This window comes from Saccostrea echinata, unplaced genomic scaffold (assembly GCF_033153115.1).
Source record: "Saccostrea echinata isolate AGI-Se365-2 ecotype Australia unplaced genomic scaffold, CSIRO_AGI_Sech_v1 ptg000001l, whole genome shotgun sequence".
Taxonomy (NCBI): Eukaryota; Metazoa; Mollusca; class Bivalvia; order Ostreida; family Ostreidae; genus Saccostrea; species Saccostrea echinata.
This window is the reverse complement of record NW_026889750.1, coordinates 42,803,724-42,828,235: the sequence shown is the minus strand read 5'-3', so window position 1 is coordinate 42,828,235 and position 24,512 is coordinate 42,803,724. Positions and strand designations below refer to the sequence as shown.

Below are 24,512 nucleotides of genomic sequence, written 5' to 3'. Positions count from 1 at the left end.
TTCAATTTATTCTATTATGCTAATTATGTTATGCTAAACTAATTCGCTTACAAAAAAGTAGAAATATAATCTATTATAAAACGTAGGATAATTGGTTTCGACAAATTGCATAGTATATCATGTAGCTATAGGACCATGGTCGTCTTGGGAAGCTCATCGTACTTCTACTGGTGTAATATTTTCACTTCTACACACGACTTCCGGACCTCTGCTTTACTGAAACTTCCAAATTGTCCCCAATTGTTTTATCTTTGGTTTCCTTCAGCAAAAGGCACATGATAGCTGAGATTAAGGAAACAACAAAACAGATGATATACATAACCCCAGGAGTTTCTTTGTTCTGGAAATAAAAAAAAATAAAGAATTGTAGGTAAATTCATAGTGCACCACAAAATTCTATCTACATCGGATAATTTCCACGAATACTTACCAGCAGAACAAACTGGGGTGCAATAAGCGCTCCTATCCGTGAAATGGAATTCTGAGTTCCATAACCAATGTTTCTGTTTTTTAAAGTAAAAATCATAAGATTTTATATAGAAAAAAAATCACAAGTGAATTTGTCGAACGAAAACTCGGGAACTACTGAAGGGCCTACAGTAAATGTTAAAGTACTGAATAAACTGAATTAAAAATGTAAAGATATACCCCTACAGGAGTTATATAAGATGAGAACACTATATCCATTTTGCTAAAATAGAGTATTTTTTCTGTTTGATCCGCGGACAAGGGGATAAACTTCCGCATCTGAATCTTTTTATTTGACGACAAGTGGGATACTAGTAATTATACTTCCGGACCTGAATCTACTTACCTGACGACAGTGGGATAAACTTCCGTTGTGAAGGCCATGATGGCGGCCCAGGATGCAGAGACGCCAAGTTTGGCCGCCAGAGCGAATCCGTTTATCAGACTTTTCTGCAGTTCTTTGTCCACATCTAGAAAAAAACACAGTCTTTGAATCATGTGACTCCTAGCTGTTGTAGTTGTGGCATTGAGCAAACTTGAGCTACACATTAAACTGAGAATAAAGACCAAGTTTTTGATACAATTTTACCTACATTTTGAGATTTGATCGTAAAATGCAGCGTTAAAAATACGATACTGAAATCATATTTGATCTATCTATAAAATAAAAATGCCCCCTAATGTATATGGTTTTTTCTTTTCTATTTTTTTTAAATTAAAATGTATTCTTGTCAATAAGACGCGTTTTGTGATTGCTGTAATGATAATTAATTGTACAGATCTATATGTTGGTGCTCCATAATTATAACTTAGCTCTGTTCTATTGTAGAATGAATCAGGAGTCAATGGCAGTTAAACATAAACAATGGCAGTTAAACATAAAAAAATGACAGGAACTTTGTATGACACACAGGTACTTGTGGACAGGAACCCCCCCCCCCCCCCCCCCCGATATTCAACCCAGAGGCTTGTTTTCGTGAAAACCTAAAAATAATCGTTCTACACAAAAATACCCCCATTATACATTATAAGGATCTCTTATAATGTATAGTGAGGGTAGTTTTGTGTGGAACGATTATTTTGGGGTTTTCACGATTTTTACCTATGGTACACATGATAAATAAGTGTAATAAATATAATTTGTGAAAAAAAATGTCCAACAAGCCTCTGGGTTGAATATTGGGGGGGGGGGGTCCTGTCCACAAGTACCTGTGGTATGATACTGCCTTTTACAAACATCCATTTGCTTTTGTTTTGATGCGAGTGCTTAGAGTGTTGTACGTAACAAGCCTCTTGAAGATGTGCTCTATTGCGAGGGGATATTCCACTTTGCGGTATCCTTATTTTTGAAACAAATCAAGGAAAGTTAATTGTTTATACTTTTAACAGAACCACCTTGAGTTAAACAAGAGGCCCGTGGTTCATAAGGCTTACCTGATTCCCCATTCTCTTCCTGACAAAGGTCTATTGAATAAGTACACGTAGATAAATGAAACCTCTTACTGTCGTCTCCAAATTAAAGTCTGTGATTTCAAGAAAAAATGAAACCTCTTACTCTTCTCAAAATTAAAGTCTACGATTCCAAATAAAGTTAACTATAAAGGCTATATATCACCTCAAGGAAATAGTAGCCCTCTTTTTCTTACAGATGTTCCCAATGGTTGCCCTTATATGAATCCACGTTGCATTGGATGTTTGCATATATTAAATATGACTAAATGCGACTCTGACTTTGTGAGAAGACCAAGATGTTTCTATACATATATACATGCATATTGTAAACAGGTAAAAATTCACCCCCATTTTATTTTCGCCCCTTTCTCCAAAGTGGACGAATTTAAAACGGGGCAAATTCAAAGAAGACAGAGTTGCCTCTTTAACATGACGGTGTATGGGGCAAAATCATTTGCAAGTGTGATAGGGCGATAATAACACGGGGCGAAAATAACCCTTATATAATATTACTCCTTTTTGTGAAGGGCATGTTTTTTTTTGGGAAGGCGGGGGTGTGGTTCTGGGGCAAAATCGTTTGCAAGTGTGATAGGGCAATAGCAAGGGGCGAAGATAACCTTTAGATAGTATTACTCTTTTTTTGACCCCAAGGTCACGATTTGAACAGTCTCATCTTTATTACATGAAGATGATTAATTTTACTACTATGCCCCATTTTTCTTCAGAAAAGACTATTTATAGATTTTTTCCCTTTATGTTTCCAATGCAAAATTCTGATTCCCTATATAGCCCAAGGCCCATGATTTGACAAAGTATTATAATTACAATATGACCTATTGTGGTCTTGCTGATCTTAAAAAGACGAGTTTTAAACTTAAGAATTTTTATTCCAATACACTTGAATTCCCAAATAAAATTTTAATTCCAATCATGACTTCATTCTAGCTTCTGATGTGAACAAACTGAATCTACACTGTATGGAGATACTTAATAACTCTGGCCGAGGTGTTCTTCAGGATACAACAATACAAATCGGGAGCAGAGCAAACACGGACCTCCAAAAACCTCAGAGGTGGGATCAAGTGTCATGGAGGAGTGAGCAACCCCTGCTAACCGGATACACCGGTTTTCTTTGTTCACAACTGTTTATAAACTCCAAATTAAACATGTAACATTGTAAATATTTAGTGTTTGGTAGTTTAGTAGTAGTGCTAGTTGTTTTTGCTTCTCTATTTCCTTTGTTTTTATGACTTCTTAACTTTTTTCTTTGTCCTGAGGAAGGGACAGGTTGTCCCGAAAATTTGACAATTATTATTGTTCGTGTCGTTGGTCATTTTTAGTGCTTTATATATATTTAAGGAATGAATTTAATAGCTACCCATTTTATACGGTATAAAGTGGGTATGGGCAGTTTACGCTTTATAAACCGCGAAGCGGTTTATAAAAAAGCGTAAACTGTTCCAACCCACTTTATACCGTATAAATTGGGTAGCTATTAATTTCATTCCTTATAATTTAATTTTCATTCATTTAGTGTAAGAAAAAAAGATGATGGTCTTTAAAAAATGACTTCAATTTGTACAAAATTTAAATGTAACGTCAGGCGGATCGATACGTTTTCGACGCAAGTCATTGTGACGTAGGCAACCCATTTTATACGATATAAAGTAAATTTTTTATCCAATCAAATACAGCGTTACAACCAGAATTAAATTATATATATATATATATATATATATATATATATATATATATATATATATATATATATATATATATATATATATATATATATATATATATATATTGATTACAAGGAATAAATTGATTCAATCTTTTCAGCAACTTTTTCTGTTCATTTTCTTTGCTTTGACTCATATTCATATACATGTATACTAGTAAGGCTTTCTACGCTTAATGATAGCAACTGTTATTTGACTCCACTACCCTCTCTTTGCCCAGATACTTCTGGATATAGAATTTGACATAACATTACATATTTGCTGCATTGCACCTGTAGATATAAACTAAATATATACTAGGGATGGCAATCGATTATAGAATTGCCAATCGGTTTAGCGCAAGACGTTCCGACGAATTAGTCGGTTAATCATAGCAAAAAATTATCGACATAACTCTGCTTTTATACTCAAATAAACAAGACTATACAGATGTTACATGTAGTAATATTATGTTTATATTTGATCAGAACAGAACACTATATATATTTTATTTCGATTTTAATAGGCAAAAAAAATAAAAAAAATAAAAAAAATTCTATACATATACGAAGGTTGTCCCACAATTCCGTAGACTATCATACCTTTTACAGAAATTAAAAAATTTTCTTTTAAATATATAAACCGATATTCAGATGCATTTGCTGGGTACCGCACCCCCTTCTTACATGAGAAAATAAAATATTTTAACTTGTGTAATTACTCTGTGTTTGTCTATAAAGTTATTAGTTATAGTAGGTTTAATCTGTATATTCAAAGTTTCTTTAATATATGAGACCGGATTCATACAAAACTAAGCTTGTCTACGAAATTTTGGGACAACCTTTTGTGCGTATTTTTTCTCCTTTTTTGTATATGGAACATACATAATTCTTAACTTAAGTGTAGAATTCAGATTTAAGTTGATGTGGGGAAAAGGGTACAATGATTTTTAAGCTCCAGTTTATGGCATGTCAAACGTTGCAATATTCGATCTTTTCCATTTGTATTGTATAATTTTCCATTTGTATTGTATAATTTTTATTTGTATTCTATAATTTTCTATTTGTATTGTATAATTTTTATTTGTATTCTATAATTTTTTAGTTGTATTGTATAATTTTCATTTGTATTGTATAATTTTTATTTGTATTCTATAATTTTCCATTTGCATTGTATAATTTCTTATTTGTATTGTAAAATTTCTTATTTGCATGCGATAATTTTTCATTTGTATTGTATCCGCGGATTGTTTATTTGTTTCGTTACGAAGGATTTCATTGGTCAAGTTTCAGCCTGTATCGGGTTGAAGATGTTCCGGGTGCTCAAAGCAAACTGGGCTCATATGTATTTGCTTGCTTGCTTGCTTGCTTGATTATTGTTTAACACTGAGTCGGCAATATTTCAGCCATGTTTCGGCGGCATATGTATGGTGGCAAATAAATAATCTGTCCTTAGAAATAATGACTGAGAAAATAAATAGATTGACCTTGAGTGGTGGAACCTACCCCCACCCCAAAGAAACTGAGTTTTCGGGTTTGGGCAGATTTTCTTCTTTTCGTTTTTCTCCTTGTCTCTGGTCACATTGGAAATAAATATTCTCTCCTGTGAGAGAATGAAAAAAAATAATCGGATTCGCCCCCCCCCCCCCCCCGAGAATCGAATGTTCGTCCCTTAGCATGCATGCAAATAGAGAAGCCGAGTTTGTGTTTGTAGTGAGTGTGCGGTCGGAGTTGTAGGAAGGGTACCAGACTAAGTTTGTGTTGGGCACCCGAAACCTTTATACAGACTTATGACCAATGACATCCTTCGTAACGAAATAAATAAACAATCCTCGGATACAATACAAATGAAAAATTATCGCATACAAATAAGAAATTATACAATACAAATAAGAAATTATACAATGCAATTGGAAAATATAGAATACAAATGAAAAATTATACAATACAAATGATTTTTTTTACAATGCAAGTGGAAAATATACAATCCAAATGGAAAACTATAGAATCCAAATGGAAAATTACAGAATATAAATAAAAATTATACAATACAAATGAAAAATTATACAATACAAATGGAAAGTTATACAATACAAATGGAAAATTATAAAATACAAATGAAAAATTATACAATACAAATAAAAATTTTACAATACAAATGGAAAGTTATACAATACAAATGGAAAAGATCGAATACTGCAACGTTTGACATGCCATACCAGTTCGGCTAAATATTTTTCTTATATAGCGTGTCAAAAAAATACAAAAAAAAGAATATCTGCCCACAATGCTAGAACAGTTCTCCTCGAAATGGTGGCCACTGCAGTCAAATCATGTCAAAGCACTTGGATTCTTTGCATGATTGTTCGGGAAGTGTGGAAAAAGACTTTCAAAAACCCATTTTAATGTAAAAAATGTATGTGCTCAAAATGCTGTGGACATTTTATGGACGTCGAAACGTACAAACAATATATAAGCTTCAAAGTGAGAAAACCGAAGCGTTTCAAATATGTCACTTGTTATAAACTTTTGTGGAGAAGATTTGTTAACTTTATTTGTTTAACGTCCCTTCGAGAAATTTAGATCTGTACTTGGCACTTGGGCCTTTGAACAGTGAGGGATCTTTTTCGTACCAGCACCTACTGCAACATGGGACCTCGGTTTATACGCGAAGGATGGGTCACATCCCGCACTGGAATTCGAACCCCCTACGAAAGAATGAACTCCTTACTCAGCTACTCTATAGCGAACGCTCCAACCGCGCGGGCGACTTGTGGAGAAGCTTTTATTAAAGTAAAAAAAAAATACAGCGAGGTAGATACGCAAGATATAAAATACTTTTTCTGTAAAGAGAGCCCATGAAATGCATAATTTTGTTGTGTAGAGTCTTAAAAATACTAGTACATATATTTTTGGTTCGAATTCGCCATATTTACTCAAAATAAGTTTTACGTTTTGTGTTATGTTTTATGTTGTACGTGACAGAGGGAAATGCATGCTCATGCTACTTATGCCAAGATAGTTTAATTACCTTTTGATAAAATTCCAGAGGTGGGATCAGGTGCCTAGGAGGAGTAAGCATCCCCCGTTGACCGGTCACACCCGCCGTGAGCCCTATGTATTGATCTGGTGGACGGAACTTTCCGTAGTCAAAATCAGTATAAAAATAAAGGCCTGTTTCATCTTGTGCGAGTTAGTAGTCTCATTTGAATTTATTTCTTTTACATATGCATTCTAAACACAGCAGATTCCTACAAACAAGATAGAATGAAAAATGATTCCTTGCCCCCTACCTCCACTAAAAGTCAACCGCCGGGTTGCACACAATAATATTGAAGGTTTTGCCGTTTATTTGGGGTGAAAGTCTATTACAGTATTTTCTGCAAAATTATGCAAAGAAACCCCTCATACAACTCAAATGATGAAGAATGATAAATTAAGCAAGAATTTTCACCAAGAACCGATCAAATCTGCAACTCCGCGTGTCATAGCCAGAAAATGTTGAAGTGTTCATTATGGAACGCCTCAGCTGCCTTATGTGGAGAACATTCATTATATGCTGATACTTTAACATTATATGCTGATAGTTTGTCATTATATGCTGATAGTTTGTCATTATATGCTGTTACTTCAACATTATATGCTGATACTTTAACATTATATGCTGATACTTTAACATTATATGCTGATAGTTTGTCATTATATGTTGATACTTTGTCATTATATGCTGAGACATTATATGCTAATACTTCAACATTATATGCGGATAGTTTGTCATTATATGCTGATACTTCAACATTATATGCTGATACTTTAACATTATATGCTGATACTTCAACATTATATGCTGATACTTTAACATTATATGATGATACTTCACTATATGGTGTTTTAAAAATAGGTAAAACATCGGGATCGTGATACGAAAATCGTCCAAAACGCATGTTTTAACAGAATGTGTGAGAATATTAAGTTTTTATTAAAATGATTATTGCAGGTTGTTCGACGTATGCACGCCTTTTCTCAGCTAATAAGGTCTCTTTGGTCGGATTTTAAAGGTTCAAGTGGATATTGACATTTTGATTGTTGTTCACATTCATCATTTCAAGGAAAACTAACGTTGTATCTCAAAATATGTATGTGTAATCATGATGGCTTATCTTTCGGGTTGTTAATAAAAAATTTTGAATCTACTTTAAATACACTTAGATTCTAACACTTTCAGTCAAGAAAACCCACGTTTAAAAAAGACGTACCACACTTATATATATGTGGTATATGTACGTCTTTAAAAAAAAAATGAAGAAAAAAAAGTAAGAGGTTGAAAGAAAGAAAAGTTTTAGAAAACATTTATGTTCTTGATATTCAATAGAGAAAACCTGAATCTTGAGAAAATCTTTGCTCCTATATACTCATTTTTACTAGTAGTATTTTGAGTTTATGTTGTCATTTTGTCATTAATATCACCCCCCCCCCCCCCCCCCCCCGTCGCCCACGTGGCGCAGTGGTTAGAGCGTCTGCTCTAGAATCGCGAAGTAAGGAGTTGGTCCTTACGTCGCGGGTTCGAATCCCACTGTGGGACGTGGAGACCGGTCCTTCGGATGAGACCGTATAAACCGAGGCCCCGTGTCGCAGTAGGTGTTGGCACGAAAAAGATCCCTCGCTGCTCAATGGCCCTGAGTGCCGAGTATAGGTAAAAAATTTGCAGCTCTCCACCGGCAAGTGGTGGCGTCTCAATCTGAGTGAAAAATTCTCGAGAAGGACGTTAAACAATAATCAAACAAACACCCCCCCCCCCCCATCTTGAAATCCTGTATACCCCTCTGGAATGTGTTTACTGGCTTACAAGTTACATGATTATATGTATTATTGCAAAAAATATATAAATACTAGTAAATACATGTATTTTAATATGATTTCTTATAGATGAATTTATACTGCATGAGGTATAATTTAATTGAAATTGAAGAATTTTTAGTGAAATATCATATTAGTTGTTTGGATGTTAAAAATATTATTTTTGAGTTTATAATTTTTAATTTTTTTTTTTTTGGAAGGGGGAGGGGTGGGGTGTTGGGAAGATTACAACTCCGTCAATATTCACAGAGTTCAAACTAACTTCATAATCTCAGTTTCGGTGATTTTACAGTTTTCCAGAATGATCGCATGCATGGCATTGGATGTATAGACCAGCTTAAATAGTCCAGTTAAAATGCAATGGCAGCTAGATTCTGGAAAAGCTTTTGAGTCATTAGTAGCCTAAATTACTATGTCGATGTCATAACAATGAAATCCCTGAACAACAACCCCCGTCCTACCGATTTGAAAATTACATATAAAAGACCTATCGAAAACTTAAGTGCTGACGAGTGGTTCTGAGGCCGGAACGACCATGCAATACGCGTGGGAGGGGGGGGGGGGGGTATCATATGATGTGAATTAATCATCTGTACTAGGATGACTTTGGCGTGGAGGTAGCCCCACCCCTCTCCCCAAAGAAATGGAGTTTTCGAGTTTGGTTAGACTTTTTTGTTTTGTGTGAAAATAAATAATCTGTACCTGGTCATCTAGAAAATGAATAATCTATCATTCACGAAGTGACATGAAAATAAATAATCTGACTCGAAAAAAAAATTGCACCCCCTCCCCAAACGAATCAAATGTTTGTCCCCTATAAATTATATTATTCTGCTTTGATGTCCTGTAATATCATTGATGTTTAAAAAAAGCGAAGTTTTAATACCATGAAGAGTTTCTGAACTTCCAAAATATCTTAAATTTTCGTGCAGTACACGCGTTTTTTGCAAGGCTATCTTCGTTTAGTTCACTCTTAATATTATATATGTACTCTCTACCCCTTCCCAAATACGCCAGTATATTCAAGACTGCTTACACGTGCATCCTATCCCTTTTCGTCCCATCAATTTGCCAATACATGTACATGTATATAAACCAATACATGTACGTGTATATATATACTAAAACTTTGCAATTGAAAACAATTTTTTTTGGATTTTTTCTCTTGTCAAAGAATTTTAGTATGAAGATCCCGATGTTTAACCTATTTTTTAAAGCACCATATAGTGAAGTATCAGCATATAATGTTGAAGTATCAGAATATAATGTTAAAGTATCAGCATATAATGACAAATTATCGGCATATAATGTTGAAGTATCAGCATATAATGTTGAAGTATCAGCATATAATGTTAAAGTATCAGCATATAATGACAAACTATCAGCATATAATGTTAAAGTATCAGCATATAATGTTAAAGTATCAGCATATAATGACAAACTATCAGCATATTATGACAAAGTATCAGCATATAATGTTGAAGTATCAGCATATAATGTTAAAGTATCAGAATATAATGTTAAAGTATCAGCATATAATGTTAAGGTATCAGCATATAATGTTGAAGTATTAGCATATAACGTTGAAGTATCAGCATATAATGACAAACTATCAGCATATAATGTTAAAGTATCAGCATATAATGAATGTTCTCCACATAAGGCAGCTGCGGCGTTCCATAGTTCATGTACTTCTAGCACGAATTGTGAAGTGGGATACTGGTATCAGTAAGCGGAGAAATCACTGAGTTCCGTGGTATGTTAACATAGAACTAAATCCATCTCAATCGCTGTAGAAAAGCTAATTCAGTCTTCCTAGCAAATTACGCTTCGAAATCCGCACCCCCAAAGGTCACTATTCCGCGTCCCCATATGTGGGGTTTAACACGGTGATTAAAGTCTTTTTCTAGTAAAATATCCTAATAAGAAACAGAAATGTCAGACTCTGTGGTATCTTTTATTTCAAGCTCACTGGGATATATCGAGTCAACATATGAATGGAAGTAACTATTGTTAATTGATAATATGTTGTCGGTTTATCTAAATGTCGAGATGAAGGCCACAACAAGTGTTGTCTTCTTCTCGTGTAAGTTTTTGATTAAATTACGGTTCATACTGTACTATACTATACTCAGAAATAAGTAGCCCCCCCCCCCCCCTGCGTTCTTCGGGCCTGCTAAATAAAGATCTTGCATATCTATAATCCTGCTGTTCTTGAGAATATTTTAAAACGATCCCACACTAATTCCCGTATTTGTTCCTTATTTTCCTTTCAAAAAAGTGCCTTGACCTCCATATAAACAAACTTGAACAACCTTTAATCAAGGACATGGATAAATATGAAGCAGGGATACTGAAGAAGAAAACCCTAAAAGACAACAAACGACACACGGCGGACTTTCTTGATCAGAGAAGCTTACTTGAGCCTTTGGCTCTGGAGAGCTAAAAATTGCTGGGAGAAATACTTTTATTTTTCTATAATGACAGTGACTTACCTATCATCTGTGATACTGCCACGCCCAGACAGGCCAGGGAGCCAATCACAAAGTATCCCAGACAGGTCCATCTGCGACCGATACTGTTAAAAAGTAACAAAATACAGACGTTCTTAGAATTAAGGTTATCTATGGTGCTTTAGATATTGTATGTGACTACGCTATTTTGATGGATGAAATCCATTTATCATTGAATCTTTAAAAAAGAGAACATTTTCAAAGGATCGGATAAGCTAAGACTCCTTTTTGGTCCCTGATTTGGATTATCTTTAAGAACGATCAATAGCTCATCATTAAAAACCTGTTAGCATTGATTCCAAAAGTTTGGGATACACAAAGGTCAAGCGAAGATCATAAAACATGCAAAGTTCTGAATTTCTTATTTTTGTTTGCATCAATTTTAAAGCACACTTTGTTTTAGAAAATATAGACCACAAGTTTGCCTATCTATCAAATTTATGTACATGTATTCTATGCACTAGTATAAGATTCATCTTGAGTGTAAAAATCTTTCATAGGCAAGCTTGTGTTCTTTGTTTTCCGAAATAAATAGTATCTCAAAATAAAATTCTATTATAATTGAGGAAAATGTATTTGACACCCTTTTGTGACCTTGGTGTACGTTTTGAATCAAAATTAGTGCTAATATTGAAACAAGCATCATTTAAAGTTCTTAAAGGTGCATAGACACAGATTTGAAGTTTATATTTTCTCAAATTTTCTGTATAATATCACAACTTATATGTTGCTGTAGCATTTCACACCAAAAATAAATTAAAAACTTATTTAATCTGGAAATTATTGAAACTACAGTGTTTCGGGAGGCGTTTGATTAACACATCCTTGCACTTTCATAATTATTAACTTTATCCTTAATACTTAAGAAAAGTAGCAATATTGTTGTATATAAATGTATAATCCAGCAAATTCAGAGTAAAAATGTGCGAAAGCAAAACCCACTCACTTAAGTATTGTCAGCCCGTGCTCAGTGTTGTGTAGTTGTGTACAGAGTTTAACAAATTGAAACACCCGTGAAACGTAAACTTTTTTGTAGGGCACGAGCTCTGTTGTTGTTAATGTTTACGTTTCACCGGGTGTGTTCAATTGTTAAACTCTGCACACACCACTGAGCACGGACTGACAATACTGGTGAGAGGATTTTGCTTTCTACATTTTTACTCTGAAATTTCTGCATTATAGTTTTAATATTTTTCATTAATAAACAACAAAATTGCTACTTTTCTAAAGTAATAAGGATAAAGTTAAAATTTGTGAAAGTGCAAGGATGTGTTGATCAAACGCGTCCAGAAATTCGAAATTTCATTAATTTCCGGATAAAATAATATTTTTATCAAATTTTCGTATGAAATGCTAAAACAACATATAAGTCATGAAATTATACAGAAAATTTGATTAAATATTAACTTCAAATCTGTGTCTAAGCACCTTTAACTGCAAACTATCAATTTTAACTATGTTTTGATTTTTAGTTCCAGTATGGGGCTAAATTCGGCCGTACCATACCTTGTCCTTTGCAGAATCAAAAGGGTAGAATTGAATCACTTATGCTACATATTAAAAGCAAACTAAAAAAGGGTACAAACAAAAGAAAATCCTTATATGCCAGGAAAAGGGATGATTAATGGTGACTAACTAGCTGCTCATTGGTTCTGTGGTACTTTTCGGTAACGAAAGGTCAAGTACTTGCTAGTTATTGAAGTGCTAAATGCCTAATGCCAGAATACTTACCAGTCATTTATTGTTGGTTACTAAGGTAATCGCCGATTACGAGAGTATTTTTGTAAATTCATTATATATTGAGGTACTTACCAGTAAAAGAAGTATTTATTAGTTACTGAATACTTACCAGTTATTGAGGTACTTACCAGCGACTCTAATTACCAGTTACTGAGAAACTTATCGGTTACTGAATACTTACCGGTTACTGAGGTACTTATGGGTTACAGTTAACTTATCGGTTACAAAGGTACTGGTTACTAAATACTTAACAGTTACTGAGGTACTAGTTACTGAATACTTACCAATTACTGATACTGGTTACTGAGTACTTACCGGTCATTTACTGAATACTTACCGGTCAATGAAGTACTTATTGATTATTGAATACTTGACGCTTAATGAGGAACTTAACGGTTACTGAATACTAACCGGTTACTGGGGTATACTTATTTAACACTGAACACTTACCGGTTACTGGGGTATTTATCGGTTACTGAATACGTACCGGTTACTGAGGTACCAAATGCTCATAAGAGCGGGAATGTCGATGACACTAAGGAGAAACATGTTGAGGTAAAGATTTCCTGAGAGTTGGTCCACGCTATAGGAAATAGCGTAGTAGGCATAACCGCTGGAGAACCTGAAAGATTATATATTAAATACGTGACTGTCATCTGTTTACAATTGATCAATATTCGACAATACTGTAAGGTTCCTAAATATAAATTTAGTGTTATTCTTATCTTTTATATTAAAAAAAAATCATGAAAGGGTAGCAAATGATAATAAAAGCCATCAGGTTGCAAAGCAACATTGATTACGCCCATAACGTTGCTAAGCAACATTGCATCCACTATTTTTACCCCAAAAGAAAAAAAGCAGAAAAAATATTACCAGTGAAAATTTCCCTTAAAAGGGTAGAGAAAAATATTACCAGGCAACACCAGCTAATGCAGTGTTGATCAGCAGTGTTCGATTGCGAAATAGCTCTAAAAATGTATATTTCCTGTCTCCTTGAAACGTAGCATCTGATTCTACAACGTTTTGGAGTTTATTAAGCTCGGGTTTGGGATGATTGTTTATGCGAGCAATTTTCTTGATGACTCTGTCAGCTTCAGTCAATTTGTCATGTGATACTAACCATCGGAAACTCTCAGGAACAATCCTATTAAAAATAAGTGATGCTTTCATCACAAGTTTTCAATATTTTTTTTTTCATTTTGAAATACATGTAAGCTTTTAACCATGTGCTCTCTATATAAAAGACATACCACCAAGAAAAGAGACTAATTCCTGTCAAAACTCCAGTCAGAATATGAAGACTTCTCCAGTCCTTCAACAAATAGGAGCAAAGTCCCAACAAGGCAGCCCAGATTGACCAATCAGGGACGGCTAATTGAATAGGACGAAATTTAGTTGGTGTGAACTCGACAGAGAATGTATAGAATACGGTGAGGTACGCCCCGCACCCCAGCCCGATAATAAAACGGGTCACAGCGAACATCACCCAGGACTGGGAAAATCCAGCCACAATATTAGAGGCGGATAGAATGAAAAGAGACACGAAGAATGTTGGTTTCCGGCCCAGCAGATCCGCCAGCTGTCCACCCAGAAAACCGGAAATGAGAAGACCCGCCATTTGTACCGAAGAAACTGTTGCTGTCACCCATTTTTTGTCACAGATCAATCCCCACTGAAAAATATTTAAGCATGGTGTTATTGAAAAAAAAAACAAAAATTTCATATGTCGGCAAAGAACAAAACATTAATGGAATTGCAAAAATACTAGTCGTCTGAGGCATTTTGTTTTTGGTGACTTATCATGGACAGTTTGTCAATTAAATATAGATCAGCCAACAAATATCCTCATCTTCATCTGCTTTGTTGAAACCCTGGTCTCTGTAAAAATTGACAAGTATCGTTAGATTTATTAAAATTTGGTGACTTGACTTGAAGCAAAAGACAAGATTCAGAGAATCAGGGAAAAAGAAGAGGGTGGAAGAACCAAAAAATGCAGATGGAGTAAAAAAAAGATCAACCTTGACCTTTCAGCTTTTGGCCTTAAAGGCAATACGGGTCTTTTTAATTTAAAGAAATTCATGACTTCAAGTATCATTGTAAAAGCTTACAAAGAATGAAAAAGTCGAAGATAAGAAACAGTGATCGATCTAAAATAAATCTACAAACAATTCAAATCTTTGAACAGGGCATAAAAACACGGACCCCCGGAAATTCTAAAGGTGGGATCAAGTGCCTAGAAGGAGTAGAAATCTTCTGTCGACCGGTCACTTCCGCCGTGAAGTACTGATCAGTTAAACGGAATATTCGCAAGTCAAATTAAAAATATAAAAACAAAGGCCTAACAATTGGTATAAAAATCGTCAGTCAAAATACGACCCAATAATACATTTAGGTCATATTTACTAACAATTCATTATTACGACCGTAGAATTTACGAAATGCTGACTTTAAACGAGGTTTTTGAAATCCCTGAAACATCAACTTATCGGTCAGTAGCCTGCCTCGGTTTAAAAATTAATCGTACTCAGAGCATGTTCTTGAGTATCGTATAAGTAGGGGGAGTTAAACCCCATGTGCAGGTGATAACGGAATATTACAACATAAATACAGATAGGGAAAGTTGACAAAGGAAAAACTGATGTCATCTCGTTTGTCATACAATTTAGTTGTTATTTGGCCCTTATCGTCTTTAGTCAGTAAAACATTCAAATATGCAACAGATGTGGCAGACTTTGTGGTGTCTTTTATTTCTAGTTCACTGGGATATGCAAGTATATCGAGTCGACATATGAATGGAAGTAATTTTTGTTAATTGATAAAACTTGATCAAGATAACTGAATGTCGTGTTGTTGAGCAAGTGTTTTCTTCTTCTCATGTAGAAGTTTTCTGATTCATAGGGATATAAAAATAGGTCGGCTGAAAAAGGAGTATAATTAGGTCCATTGGAAGACCTGGTCTCCAACGCCTATATAAATGTTGTCAATGAGGAACTCCAGATTTAATTTAAACTTCGGAGTATTGTATGTAGAATCGGAGTGATATTTAACAATGTAATTTTGTTGATGACCAATCACAGGATATGAAAATTTCCGAGTTCCATTTTTATTGAAGAACCAGTTTCCTATGATACTAAAAGCCTACTTTTTAATTTATGACAAGGAAAGGTTGCTTAAAGTCTAGAAAAGACGTACGTTTGATGTTAATGACTTTCGAAAAGTTTTCTAAAAGTTCTTTGGAGTTTTGGGAACTAACCTGTCACCTTTAAATTAGTATGCTATATATAAATTTCTCACCTGGTCTTTGACCTTTTGAACTCAAAATCAATAAGTGTCTTTTTTTAAGTCATATTGAATAAAGGTAAACCTAATGCAAAACCTAAAAAAAAGTTGAATTATCACCAGGAAACCAATTATTGCAAGATATAAATTTATCACCTTGACCTTTAGACCTAAAAATAAAAAATCTAAGTCATTGGGAGTTATGATATAAAGTTTTATAATTATGATATAAGATATCATTGAAAAGGCTCAGGAAAAACCAAAGCTATCATCTGGAAACCATTGCATTGAATGAATATCTGACCTTGACTTTCCGACGTCATAATCAGTAGTGGTCTTTTCTAATCCATAGGGAGTTATATCAAATTTTATTGAAAAAAATCAAAGAAAACTAAAGTTTTCATCTGGAAAATGTTATTTGCAATGTATGAATTTCTGACATGACCTTTGCCCTATTGACTCAAAATCAATAGGGATCTTTTTAAGGCTATAAGGAGTTGTAATTTTAAATTTCATAGTAAACGCTCAAAGGATTTTTAAAATATCGTCCAGAAACATAAATGTTACATACAGACAAAATGAATGACATTTACCTTTTGACCACAAAATCAATCGGGGTCTTATGTAGCCCATAGAGAGTTGTGACAAATTTTCATTGAAAGACTTTCAAATAAAACTAAAATTATTGTCTGGAAAATGTTATTTGCAATATTTGAATTTCCAACCTTGATTTTTGACTTTTAACTTGAGATCATTAGGGGACTTCATCGGGCATTAAGAAGTGTGATATAAAATTTCGTTGTGAAAGCTCAAAAGCTTTTTAAGATATCGTCCGGAAATGAAAGTGTTACACAGAGAATTTATGACCTTGACTTTTTGACCTAAAAACTAATAGGAGTTGTTCTGAGGCCATATAGGGAGTTGTGATATAAAATTACACTGCAAAATTTCAAAGGCGTTTTAAGATATCGTCCGGAAACGAAATTGTTCCACATACACAGAATGGCAGACAGAAAGGCGGACGGGCAAACCCAACTAAATATCCACCACTTTCAGTAAACGCTGGGGACAAAAAAGCTTTTACGATTTGAAGGAAAGCAAAAGCATTATTTACCGATAATAATGAGACCTGATTTATCATTCAACTGCTGCAGCAGTTTTGTAAACAGCCAAGACAGCCATTCTTCCAATCATTACGGGCCTTATAATAAAAGTACTTTTTGGGAACTGCTTCTTAAAGAATAATGCTTCCATATATTAAATTACAGTGAATGAATTGTAAAAATAACGAACAGTGATCAAGTCTATTTAAACAATACAGGTTGTAAGCAGAGTCAACACTGAACTCTGAAAACAGAGGTGGGATCAGGTGCCATGGAGGAGTAAGTATCCCCTGTCAATATTCTTGAGAATATGAAACTTGCATTTTAGCAACAGAGATGTTTTTGTTTCAGGCGACAAAAGTAGATATATAATACCAAACAAATGGACACGGACGAGGACGACATACATGTAATTTATTTTCTTTGTTTATTTTTGTTTTGTTTTCAAAATCAAGAAAACAAAAACACTGTAAAGGAGCAATTGCATATTCACATATCAGAAAGAGGAGTGTGACTCGGGTGATGGCTAAGGCTTATGGGCTTCATGTCTCTAATTACATAAAAATATGAAAAATAACACATATTTAGACATAGTATAACCTCGTTAATGATTGTTTTCATGCTATCATCAAAGATGAATGCCTGACAGACAGAGGCGTTTGACGATGGTGTACATGTTTTATATGCTTGAATCACGTCATGGACTGGTGACGTCATAGTGGTGTTCGCTATGATACTGTAGTTAATGGTAGAAGGGACATCAGTTGTGTTGGAGTAGACACACCACCAGTCAGGAGAAGCCCCAGCGAACGCCATGATGAGGAGACTCCAAGTAATGGACACCTTACTGAAGAGAATGCTGCCATGAAGAAGGATCTGGAACTTCCCAAAGCCACCCGTCTCTTCCAGCACGTTCTCCAAGTACTCACTGACTGTCTTCATGTCGGGTTCGGCTTGTAAAAAATCTGCAGGAAAAAATTTTCTCTTTGCATGTTAAATTGTTATTTTGCTAATTCGTAAGTCTGTCGGCAAAGAAATAATATATGGTTCTGCGATGGTAATGATACCAAAATAACCCAGAAGCCATTAACGTACATGTATGCCTATTACATACAGGAAACTTAACGTCTCTTCTAACAATCAAATATTCTAATTAACAGTAATAAATCAAATAAGAACCTAACACATGTATATAATTTTAACGAAGTGAAAAGTATTGGCAAATTGAACATCTTTGCAATTTTCATTGGTCCACATAATGACGAAAACACTTCTATGCTTCTTTGTTTATTAACCAATCAAATTGCTACACTTGTGTCCTCGTTTCACTTACGTTTGGCTGTTGGTGGAAAGATTCAATGTATTCATATATTGCACCTATCGTCTAAAGGTTAATTCCGGCGTAGAATTAAGTGTATTTCCCAAAATCCCTCTTTTTGCCGAAAAGCAGAAATAAAATCTCTGAGTAAAAAGTTAAAGGTTCATGCATTTTGCTCATACTTTACTTTGTCTGTACATATCAAAACAGCTAAACACATATTCCTTTTTTTATGCCTCCTATACTGAAAATCTTGGATCCGTGAAGATAATTATTATTTAAGGAATGAATTTAATAGCTACCCAATTTATACGGTATAAAGTGGGTTGGGGCAGTTTACGCTTTATATACCGCGAAGCGGTTTATAAAAAAGCATAAACTGTTCCAACCCAGGTTATACAAGTATAACTTAGGTAGCTATTAAATCTATTCCTTATAATTTAATTTTCTATTATAAAATGAAAAAATAAGACAATTTTCCCTTCAAAAAGGCCTTCAAGTTCTTCAGATTTTAAATGTAACTTCAAGCGGATTGATACGTTTTTGACGTCAGTCATTTTGACGTAGGCAAGGTTATACGATATAAACGAATTTTTCTATCCAATCAAATGGCGTGTTACAATCAAAATTAAATTATTCAATTATGACAGCTTAACTCATATAAGAAGTACTTGTTTGAAGATCTTTCTATTTTTGAATTAAATGCAGTTCTTTTTTTTTTTTTTTTTTTTTTTTTTTTTTTTTTAATTACTCCTTTCATTTAATTGCATCAAGAAAATCGGATGAACATCTCGTAGAACAGAATCTCTGTTTTGACAATGTGTGTGTATTTTTTTAACGTGCATTTTCCCCCTGTTCTCTAAAACCAAATGTATGTTACATATCTTGTACAAACATCGCTGTACTATTATCTATGTGCACTTCTCTTCCACTTGCCAGGTGTTACACGTTATCAACTATTCACCAAGCGGTTTATAAAAAAACGTAAACTGTTCCAACCCAGGTTATACAAGTATAACTTGGGTAGCTATTAAATCTATTCCTTATAATTTAATTTTCCATTTATTGTTATGGGAAAGCCCAAGTATCAGTCCGATCAGAAAATAGGTGGTACACGATCGCAATCATCGTCGCAAGCCACGGATTTTGTGTCCATTCTATTTCCACAAAATAGAATGGACACAAAACCCGTGGCTTGCGACGATGGATCGCAATTTGTAGTAAAGATTCTGTGAAAGTCTGATTAAATTTTATTCGTTGATATAGGAAGAGTTGCATGCAGATAAGAGAAGGATATCCCTAATATTATAGAAAGAATGGCATGCAGTGTCCAAGTTTTTCCATGGGAAACCCCAATATCTGTCCGATCGTCAAATTACTGAGATATAAACATTTTCATTAAGAGCAGAAAAGGAGTTTAAAGGTTAGGAATGGACTTGTCTCTATATATTGACTAATATCAGTTTTTAAATTAATGCTTAAGAATATTTACCAGGCTACTAAAAATATGCATTGGCGACTAGTATTTTTTGATTAGGAGCCAGTCGGCGCCTAAATTTTAGAGGTTACATACATGTAAAGCCTGGATATAGGTACCCCAAGTTTACAGCGGGACGTAGACGTAAGGAAGGACGAACACCCCATCACTATAACACCCCCCCCCCCCCCGCTTTTCAAGCGGAGGGCGAGTCTTTAATAAATGCTCTATATTTCACGTAATTTCTCCATACTTGGACATTTATAAAATATAAAGCTTTATACACATAACTTTTTACCTGCGTTCATGCTACTATATCAATATTGAAACTTCAACTATAGTTAAATCAAAATGCCTTCCTCTTGACCCGATAAGTGTCCAGATTTCATTAATTTTCCCATTATGATTAACAATTACGCCCAGTATGTTTGACTGGTTAAATGGCGATTTCTCATAACGTCTTTCCTAATTACACATCAAACATCAAATATTTGTATGTGTTTGATGTAATCAGTAACCTTTGAAGTATTATTTTAGAGAACGAGACGAGTTATGCATCGTAGATATATATAAATTTGGGGGTGGACGAGTGCGTAGCACGAGTCTCCGCCCCCATTTGTATCTACGATACAGAACCAGTCGAGTTCTTTAAATGATTTGTGACACGATCAATCAAGAAAAAGCACCACCCACTTTATAGCTGTGGAGCATCTAAACTTCCCCCCGGGTTCCTTTGTTCTCTCTGTAGATGAGGCCTCGACGGGGAATATGCATCAGCGGGAAATATGCATCCGCAGTATATATATTTCCAAGGACAATGTAAGATTCAGTCAGATTAGTTTTGACAACGGGGTAGACGTAATTGACTTGAAGTCAGTCTTAATTGATAAGGTGGACAATTTAACCTTGTTGTAGATGGAGATTGATCCTAATTTATTTCAGGGGTCTTAAAATCTTCGGCGATACAGACAGTTCTTCGATGGACTTTGATGTCACGGATTTTTATTTTCTTATTGAAAACGAAATGAAAATGATGTGCGGCAGTCGTCAGCGATAAGGATTTAAGATGAAAAAATCGCTAAAATGAATGAGTTTGCACAAGAAGAGTGGAAAATGGGGGGGGGGTGCGAATTTCACCTAATGTATGCTGCATCCCATCGTCGCAAACCACGGTTTTGAGTTCACAAGCTACCTCAAACCGGGTGATGATAGAGAGAATCGATGTGAATCACCCGTGGGTTATCGACGATGGCTGCATCCGTGAACCCATTGGCTTTACTATTTTGAAGGGGACCCAACAAAAAGGAGGGAAAGCAAACAGGTTTTCAGGAATTTATCCAACATAGGATGTTGTCCATAACTGCGAATTTTCCTTTTCGTTTGGATCGAAATAACGTGTAGATTCTGTGTGGAATAATTTTTTTAAAAGTGATTGAGAAATTTTGACATTTTTACATTGCTAGGGAAATGTTTCTCCAAAATTTATAATAGGAAATTTACTATTTGTACGTGTTTTTCATAAAATTGAATCAGATGTATTTTTAGACCGTGCTAGTTGGCTAATACAAGACAGTATATAGGGCTAATACAGAACGGAAAGTAGCTCCGTCCACTGTGTAGTCCAGTTCTGTATTGCTAAATACAGAACAGCAAACTTCAAAGAAAAACACCGCTATCGTGTCACAATTGCATTTGGAGAACGTCAATTCAAAATTAAAAGAATTATTATTATTTTTTTTTATATATATTGACATGGTTACCTTCATATCTACAAAAAAAAAGATAAGCACTGGATTTACTTAAGGACAGACGATACGTTCCTCAATAATATTTAATTTTTTCTAAGATTTTGTCATTGAAGTATTGCTACTTTAACATGTTTACTCGCAAAAAATTAAGGTACCTTACCAGGCATTTGTGCAAGATACCAGAGGATGTTTTTCCTATAAAATCCTTTTGGAAAAAACTCAATTAGCCAATAACACATTTTTTGGTGTTTCATTTTTTTAAAGACAATTAGAAATCAGTTTAGAAATCAGAAGGTTATTAAAATTTTGAATATTTTCCACATAATTCGAAGGTATACAAAACAGATATTTGAGGAACGTATCGTCTGACCTTAAATAGTTAAAAAGTGGATTTTCTTGGAAATCATGGCATCTTTTAGAATAGACGAGTACAACCTTGTATATCATAAAAAATACAGTATAATACATTTCCCCCTTTTTATTAATAGATTCATAATGTAATCCATGGCAAGGTTTAAGCCAGCAGGCAGATAATGTGATTATGGGTAATTAAGGGTTTTTTGGTACGCGATAAAATCTTCCAAGGTCACTATTTCTTGGTGATAGGCTTATCTGAAGACGGGGGTGGGGGGTTGGTTAAGTATCTCTAGATATAAGCACATACATTAATAACTCGTAAAACTTTTGAAATAATCTGGGTGATGTAAATAAAATAAAATCTTATACTAGTAATTCTGTAATTACATGTTTACCTTGCAAATTTTTATCATTTAAAAAAATTATGATAGACGTAATATCAAAATTTACAGCAAGATATGATAGAAAGATTGTGTGAATGAAAATACATTTCAATGTATTCACTGACTGAACATTGTTTTGAGTTGTATTGAATTGTTAATTGAAATTTTAACAAAGAAGTTTGAAGAGGAATATATACTCATAATTTAATATTCAAGTGCAAATTAATGGCATACATATGTCGCCTTTGAGTTCATCCAATTCGTAAATTTTATAGATTTTATTAGATACAGCTACAAAACTGTATATCAAATGAATTACAAATGTGTATGTAAATATACCTACTTAAGCGTAACATTCTTTGTCAATTGATCGTCACTTTCGTGCTGTATGGATGCGCAGTTATGGTTTTATGAAATTTGCATAGGGTCCCAAGTTCCCAGGGGCGCAAAAGGATGTGGTTTTGATGCCACTGAATCAAATATTTACTCATTTACTCTGTGTAGCTGAGCTATGACAATTTGGTTTAATGTATATGAATATTTTTATTTCTTGACATTTTTTCTTATGCATTTTACACAGAGTATGCAGATATAGATATAAATATATATTATATATATATATATATCCTTCTTTTTAAGCCTTGAACCTGAACAACACTAGTTATCGTACACGCTTATACACTGTTTATAAATTCATCAGCCACATTCAAATAATGTATCACAATAAATATTGATCTAGTGACTCGGGGAATAACTTGACAACAGCTGAAGCAATTAGATGAATATTGTAACAAAAATGTGAGCAAAAGCATTCTGGTCATCTTATATAAAGATACAGGGAGCTCGTGTGATACTGAAAGTCAATTTTTAAACTACAAAACGCCAAAACATCCGAGTTATGAATTTTTCTTCATAGAGCTGGAACATATGCATCCAGTAATGAGTTTACGAAATTTCATCGATTGAACTTGTGTAAAATGTTTTGTTTCTGTAAGCGCATTAGCTGTTCTATATTGTGTGGGTTTTCATAACTGCAACGCGACAAGTTAGTCATTAAAGTTGCATTTAAAAACAATAGCTTTAATTACTAAATTGATTTTTGCTAAAAATACTATTTTCTGAATAGATGAACTGAAAAATATTTACACAAACATCAGCTTAAATCGGACGCTTGACAGGCCTGTAGGAAGCAATATCAGTTTTGGGGCACAACCAAGCATTTTTGTTTGGAGAGACGTTATTGCCCTCCCCTCCCCTCTCCCCTACCAGTTCCTAAGAGATCGCACAGCGAATTTTGTAGTATACGTGATGTGACCGTATACTTTTATGAAAACATAGAAAAGAATCATTCATGCTAATTTTGATCCTTACAAAACGATTTCTTTAAATTGCACGCCGTGTATAGAATCGGTTCAGAATATAATGACATTAACGTCGCCATACACAGTGCTAAATACTATACTATAAAAGTATTACTTTTCCCCCTAGCATATGAGTTAACTAAGAAGTTGTCAGGTATGCCCCCTTTAATCAGCCACAAAAAACTTAACACATTCCGATGCTTCTTATTTCCTTTCACTTGTCAAACATCATCCGTGTCCAAAGCAAGATCTTATCCGTCTTCGCGCATTGAATTCTTGTTCCGCAATTCTGTCCGTGCATATAGTAAAACAATTGGAAAATCATTCGTGAAAAAACGATTCCATCATGAATTGACAGAACAATAAATTTCAAATTGTTAAACAAGGATGCGAAGTTCAAGGATAATTTCCCGATGCAGAGAATTTCAGTTAATCGGACACTAGTAATAAACATGGCGATAGCTATATTGTATTTCTTATTTCATAAAATGAAATTATACTGGGAATATATGACGAGTAAACACATTTTTGTCAGGCGCAGAAATTTAAGATGATACCTGAGAAAGCTGAGCGCAGGGAGAGAAAAAAAATCGAAGCGAGAATTGCCATTCAGTTTTTCTATACCTGGGCGTCGAGGTGTTCACCTCAAATAACTTTTATTTGAACCTTATAAAAATGCATCATTGAATGAATAAAGTATCAATATTTGATGTTCCTTTTTCCATTACCGTAA

At 34.3% G+C, this 24,512-nt stretch overlaps 1 protein-coding gene across 2 annotated transcripts; it reads right to left on the bottom strand.

The window, feature by feature from the left end:
• LOC133192037 (solute carrier family 22 member 4-like) lies at positions 1-18,094 on the bottom strand. Of its 2 annotated transcripts, XM_061327881.1 has the most exons (8): positions 17,736-18,094; positions 14,004-14,425; positions 13,667-13,897; positions 13,238-13,372; positions 10,993-11,075; positions 815-938; positions 431-503; positions 1-340 (listed from the first exon to the last, which is right to left on the bottom strand). In XM_061327881.1, the coding sequence occupies exons 1-8, from the start codon at positions 18,075-18,077 to the stop codon at positions 188-190; spliced, it is 1,563 nt and encodes a 520-aa protein (XP_061183865.1). In that variant the 5' UTR covers positions 18,078-18,094; the 3' UTR covers positions 1-187. The 2 variants fall into 2 exon arrangements, with proteins under 2 accessions (XP_061183865.1, XP_061183873.1); XM_061327889.1 differs by lacking the exons at positions 1-340; positions 431-503; positions 815-938 and adding an exon at positions 1,899-1,991.
• Between the last annotated feature and the right edge of the window lie 6,418 nt (positions 18,095-24,512).

Bases quoted from the DNA above. Each gene is read 5' to 3' on its own strand.
- LOC133192037 (XM_061327881.1), bottom strand. From the start codon at position 18,077: ATGAAGACAGTCAGTGAGTACTTGGAGAACGTGCTGGAAGAGACGGGT. The intron at 13,373-13,666 runs GTAATATTTTTC...ATAATCTTTCAG, and splicing joins GCATTAGCTGGTGTTGCCTG to GTTCTCCAGCGGTTATGCCT. The intron at 341-430 runs GTAAGTATTCGT...TTTTATTTCCAG, and splicing joins CACCCCAGTTTGTTCTGCTG to AACAAAGAAACTCCTGGGGT.